This window comes from Phocoena phocoena, chromosome 4 (genome assembly GCF_963924675.1).
Source record: "Phocoena phocoena chromosome 4, mPhoPho1.1, whole genome shotgun sequence".
NCBI lineage: Eukaryota > Metazoa > Chordata > Mammalia > Artiodactyla > Phocoenidae > Phocoena > Phocoena phocoena.
In genome coordinates, this window is record NC_089222.1 from 71658567 (window position 1) to 71664566 (window position 6000).

A 6000-nucleotide genomic window follows, 5' to 3' on the forward strand; every position below is an offset into this window, starting at 1 on the left:
AAATCACTTGGATGTTTCCGTAACTTACACCCTTACACAATTCCCCCCTTTTAACCACTGCAATTATAACCTTTTATCCTTGCCCTTCTAAACCTTTTAAAAAATATATTTCAAATGAACTTCTTATTAGCGTCAAAGTAACTCTGTTACACATGAACGGAAGTAAGGAGCAAAGACCCTAGCCCCAAAAAACTAGACTAGAGCAAACCCAATGTGGAAAAATCCTCTCTAAAGCAAAGCCCAGCAGGGAGAGTAGCAAAGGGTTAAAATCCTTTTGATTGACGTTGTAGCCTCTGGTGCCCCGGGCTCAGGCGCGCGCCATTGGCCGCCAGGCCTTGTGCCTGGCGGCCAATGGGGGGGCGCGGTCCACGAGCGGTGCCGCGTGTCTCCTCCTCCCATTGGCTAAAAGTTACTGTGGGAAAGAAAGTTTGGGAAGTTTCACACGAGCCGTTCGCGTGCAGTCCCAGATATATATAGAGGCCGCCAGGGCCTGGGGATCACACAGGATCCGGAGCTGGTGCTGATAACAGCGGAATCCCCCGTCTACCTCTCTCCTTGGTCCTGGAATTGCGCTACCGATCACCAAGTAGCCATAAGATATTGTAATAAACCCTCAGCACTTGCTCAGTAGTTTTGCGAAAGTCTCAAGTAGAAGGGACATAAACAAAACAATTTTTTTTATGTGTGTGAAGAACTCCAAAAATAAAATTCTCTAGGGATTTAAAAAAAAAAAAGAAAAGAAAATGCCAGCTGATATAATGGAGAAAAATTCCTCGTCCCCGGTGGCTGCTACCCCAGCCAGTGTCAACACGACACCGGATAAACCAAAGACAGCATCTGAGCACAGAAAGGTAAGGGCAGTACCTGCATCTCTTGCAGCCCCAAGAGATTAAGACGGGGTTGGGGGCTCCTTTCTCCCTTAAAATCGAGGGGTGAAATGGCAGATCCCATGGGAACTCAGCGCTCTTTTTTTTTTTTTCTTTACAGTCATCAAAGCCTATCATGGAGAAAAGACGAAGAGCAAGAATAAATGAAAGTCTGAGCCAGCTGAAAACACTGATTTTGGATGCTCTTAAGAAAGATGTAAGTGGGTAATTCTGCTTTTTTTTTTAATAAACAAAATACTATTTCTCAGGTACTAAGAGTGAAACCCCCTTGCCAGCGGGATCTTCTCCGCCTGCACTGCATTCTCTGAGGCGGGAGGGCTGAGCCCCTCTAGCCGGGGTTTAGGGATGTCGCCACCACGGCTGGGGGTGGGAGGGACCCCCAGCACTCCGAGGCCGCTGGCCGGGCTCTCACTTTCCTCCCTTGCCTCTTCGGTGCAGAGCTCACGGCATTCTAAGCTGGAGAAGGCCGACATTCTGGAAATGACAGTGAAGCACCTCCGGAACCTGCAGCGGGCGCAGATGACGGGTGAGGGCGGCTCGCCGCGTCCCCCTCTGCGGGCGTCCCTCTCTCCCCGCGGTGATTTCTTCCAGACTTCCGCCCGTGGTTGTGAGAGGCATTCAGCTACATTTTACTGCCTTGGCTCACTCTTGCGTTCCCACGGTCTGGGGCTTATTTATAGCCACAACTCCAAGTTGTTACTGTTCCGGAAAGGGAGGGAGAGAGGTTGTAACAGCAAGGGCTGCGGGCGGCTTGGCAGTGGGGGAAGCGGGTGGGAGCGAAAGGACTTAGAACCGTGGCGGTTTTTAAGCTGCGTGGAGCCTGGGGTCATCTGGTTTAACACTCCCTCCTCCCCCACTACAGAACGGGAAATACGGCTCGGATGGTGGAGAAGGGGGGAAGGGTATTATCCAAGGTCACATCGCGAGAGGGTGGGGAGGAGGCAAATCTGAGGCTTGAGATCGGTTTAAATGGAGCGACGGGGAACGGAGAGGGAGCGTCTCGGGTTCGGTCGCCAAGCTAGTGTGGAGAGGCGGATGGTTTTTCTAAACCCAGCCCGGTAGCCAAGAGGCAGTTCCGCGGGCGGGTGGTCAGGGAGGCGCGCGGCGGGGACCTCCCAGGGCGGAGGCGGCGGCTTCGGGGCCAGGGCTGTTCGGTGACCCGTCTGTCTCCTTCTGGCCCGCAGCCGCGCTAAGCACAGACCCGAGCGTGCTGGGGAAGTACCGCGCCGGCTTCAGCGAGTGCATGAACGAGGTGACCCGCTTCCTGTCCACGTGTGAGGGCGTTAACACCGAGGTGCGCACCCGGCTCCTCGGCCACCTGGCCAACTGCATGACCCAGATCAACGCCATGACCTACCCTGGGCAGCCGCACCCCGCCTTACAGGCGCCGCCGCCACCCCCTCCGGGACCCGGAGGTCCGCAGCACGCGCCGTTCGCGCCGCCTCCGCCGCTCGTGCCCATCCCCGGGGGTGCGGCGCCCCCTCCCGGCGGCGCGCCCTGCAAGCTGGGCAGCCCGGCTGGAGAGGCGGCTAAGGTGTTCGGCGGCTTCCAGGTGGTGCCGGCTCCCGACGGCCAGTTTGCCTTCCTCATCCCCAACGGGGCCTTCGCTCACAGCGGCCCGGTCATCCCAGTCTACACCAGCAACAGCGGGACCTCCGTGGGCCCCAACGCGGTGTCGCCTTCCAGCGGCCCCTCGCTCACGGCGGACTCCATGTGGAGGCCGTGGCGGAACTGAGGGGCTCAGGCCACCCCTCCCCCTAAATTCCCCAACCCACCTCCCTTCCCTCGGGACACTAAACAGGAACTTGGAGGCTGGGAAAGAAGGGAGGACTTTTGTGATTAAGTGGTTACTTTGTTTTTTTTTTTAATTTCTAAAGTTACTTTTTTGTAGAGAGCTGTATTAAGTGACTGACCATGCACTATATTTGTATATATTTTATATGTTCATATTGGATTGCGCCTTTGTATTATAAAAGTTCAGATGACATTTCGTTTTTTACACGAGATTTCTTTTTTATGTGATGCCAAAGATGTTTGAAAATGCTCTTAAAATATCTTCCTTTTGGGAAGTTTATTTGAGAAAATATAATAAAAGAAAAAAAAGAGTGAATGCTCTTATGTCTTAGAACTGATTATTTCAGAATATGTAAAAAAGGCCTCAGCAGAATTTGAATTACGTGTAATCTGAGAATTCAGGAATTGGCTCTTTTGTTATTAAAAGAACATTTAAAAAAAATCTGTCCAACCTTCTACCAACCCTCCTTGAACTAAATTCCATTTAATTTGTGAGAACCCATCTGATATGGCTTCCCTGATCAATTTGTGGTCAATCTCTTAAAGGATTTCAAAAACTTTTCTAGTTGCAATTGGGTAGTTCATTCAGTCCTGGCACTCATACTGGCTCCTTCTGAGGAGGGTGGAACAGGGCTGAATTCATGAAGTTCATCAATCTGGTACTATCGCCCACTGCACATTTACGGGTGGCTCCTGCACCACTACTGCCCTGGGGCAGGAAGCGGGTCACCAACATCCAAGTAAAAACAGTCTTCATAGCTGCAGCCTCCAGCCTTCAAGTGTCGGAGTCTTCCTTTAATTAGTCTTTGGGTGCAGCTAGACATTTTCTGTACCAGCATCTAAAAGTTTGAAATGCCTCTCTGCACCCTCTTCAAGCAAGCTGAGAAGGTCAACAGATTCCTTCTGCCAAGGAACAGCTAGTTAGACTCCCAAGTGGAGCCCGAGTCCAGATGATTAACACCAGACATATGTTTTTGATAAGTTTCTGCGCTTGGCTCTAATAGAGAAAGCATGTGGGGGCCTTGCTGGCAAGCACACAGGCCATCTTCCCCTTTTAATACAAACAGCAAGCGACCCCTTTGCTTGGTCATGCCCCATTTCCAGGCAAGATGTGGGCTCCAGATAGAAGCAAAAGGGTTGTCTCCGGTTTCAGCTCACATAACCCTCCTTAACAAGTCCTAACTCAAAGCGGACAGCTTTAAACTGTGCCAGGATCTGCAGGGAATTTCTTCCAAATCCCATCACAAAGGCTTGTCAGATTTTGTCAGATTTGGCCAGGTGTTTGACTGCATCCAGGTGTTGGGGAAATGAAAACCACGAGCCCTGCGAGACCAGACACATCAGCGGCGCTGTGGGTCTGGCGGACGCGCCTTCCTCCCCCACCGACGGCCAGTCGTCCTCCCTGCCCGGCCCCTCCCGCCAGCCTCCTCTCACCCCCCTTCTTTTGGAAGGGCTTCTGGGAGGAGAAGGATGAGGCGGGAGAGATCAATCTTTGAAGCCTTCCTAACAAAGATAAAGCCAACGATTTTCTGTCTTGTTTCAAAAGCTTTACCTCTCCCCCACCTAGCTGGCCTTTTCCACAGGCCAGTGTGGAGAGCCGTTCTATCACAGGAATGATCTAGCAGACAGCAGTCAGTTTTCTCAAATACCTTCCACCCAGTTTCAGACCTAGAGTGAGAGGTTTAAAAGATACTTGAAAAATTTTGGCTCCTACTTGCATCATTTTGTGTCTGGGAAAGGTGTCCAACACACCTTCCCCCCAGAGAAATACACACACATACACACACAGTCTTCTTTATCATATCATTTTTCTGCCGTTTCTCCCTTGTTTAAACACAAACATAATAACAATTGCTCTTTTAAGACACCCATTCCAAGCTCAAATGCTTCACTTGGTAAATCTGTCCTCTGGCTCCGCTGGAAATGTCCCAGCAGAAATAATGGAGACAACAGGGTCTCATTTTTATATAAGTACATTTATGTTCTTAAAAATTGACACACACACAGTGAGATCACTAAATCAACTCAAAACTAAATCTCTTTGTCTTTTCCTGCGCTGAAGGGGAACAACTGAAAAAAGTGGATTTTAATTAATATCATCAAAAGCACACAGATATGGGGGGAGTGATTAAGGAAAAGAAGTAAACATTTGTTCGTTTGAAAATAATTAGTAGTTTGAAAATGGTCTTTTTTTCCCCTGAATTTGGGTTTAAACTAGTAGATGAGGCATTTCTGTACAATACAGAAAGAAAGGGGAGACCCTAGGCCCCAATGGGGATTTTCAGGCTCTTGTGTCAGCTCTGCCACCAAACTCACTGTGTCACTTTGGATGAGTCATTTCCCTTCTCTGGAACATTTCCAAGTCCGTAAAATGAGAGGGTTTCTGTCTAAGGCCTTGTGCCCTCCTGCACCCAGGCTCTTTCTGGAGTAATTAGTTGGGGGAGAGGAGAAGCTTCAATCTAGCCCCCACCCGATCCTTCGGGCCTGAACTAATTACACAGCCTCGGGTCGCACCCAGCAGCCCCTCTCCCCCGCCCCCGGGCGGTGACGATGTCTCCTGGAGATCAGGCGCGGCTCCCAGCTCCACGTCCGGATGCTGGCCGCCGGCCTCGCTGCCGCGTGCATTAGCCTCTCAATGGAGACCCTCGGGGCTCCGGCCCCCCGCCGTCCCCGGCAGCATCCGAAGCGGAAAAGGCGCTGAACTAGAAGGGGGCTCTCCTGGGTCTAGACGGGCGCTTTCTTTAAGCGGTGAATTGCCGCGGCTGGGAGGCGCGCCCCATTGCACCCCACGTGTTGCTGGAGTGGGGACCCAGGGGTTAAGCTGGACCCCCTCATCGTCACCGCCGTCCCGGGAAACCTGTCATTAAAGTCAATTAACTTTTCCCACACCCCTTGGCCGGTAACAACCCGCTGCTAGCTTCCTCCCCGGCTCCTAAGTGCAACCAGATGGGCGGCCGAGCTGCCCCCGCCGCGCGCCCGCCGGGGCCGCCAGGGGTTCCAGGGAGGCCGCCAGGGCCCGCGGCCCGGGCGGGGAGCAGGCCGGGGCGGCCACGCCGGGCCAGCCCCGCCGGCCCTGCAGCCAAGGTGGTTTGCTTAGCAGGCCCGGCTGCTTTCTGGCAGGAAATGAATAGCTCCCAGATGAGCTCAGGCAACCTGAGAGGTCGTGAGAACGGCGCGAACCCCCGCCTGTGCAGCCGGCAGCCTGCCAGGCCGCGGGGGGAGCGGGCGGCGGCGGCGGCGGCGGGAGGCCGGGAGGCCCGGCAGGCGGGCGGGCGGCGGCGGGGGGAGAGGGAGGAGGGAGCCGCTGACACACGAGCCC

At 53.1% G+C, this 6000-nt stretch overlaps 1 protein-coding gene across 1 annotated transcript; it reads left to right on the forward strand.

Moving 5' to 3' along the window:
- The first annotated feature begins 498 nt into the window (after positions 1–498).
- HES1 (hes family bHLH transcription factor 1) lies at positions 499–3000 on the forward strand. The gene is made up of 4 exons (XM_065876373.1): positions 499–851; positions 988–1083; positions 1326–1413; positions 2072–3000. The coding sequence occupies exons 1-4, from the start codon at positions 744–746 to the stop codon at positions 2620–2622; spliced, it is 843 nt and encodes a 280-aa protein (XP_065732445.1). The 5' UTR covers positions 499–743; the 3' UTR covers positions 2623–3000.
- Positions 3001–6000: the final 3000 nt, after the last annotated feature.

Bases quoted from the DNA above. Each gene is read 5' to 3' on its own strand.
- HES1 (XM_065876373.1), top strand. From the start codon at position 744: ATGCCAGCTGATATAATGGAGAAAAATTCCTCGTCCCCGGTGGCTGCT. The intron at 852-987 runs GTAAGGGCAGTA...TTTTCTTTACAG, and splicing joins CAGCATCTGAGCACAGAAAG to TCATCAAAGCCTATCATGGA. The intron at 1,414-2,071 runs GTGAGGGCGGCT...TCTGGCCCGCAG, and splicing joins GCAGCGGGCGCAGATGACGG to CCGCGCTAAGCACAGACCCG.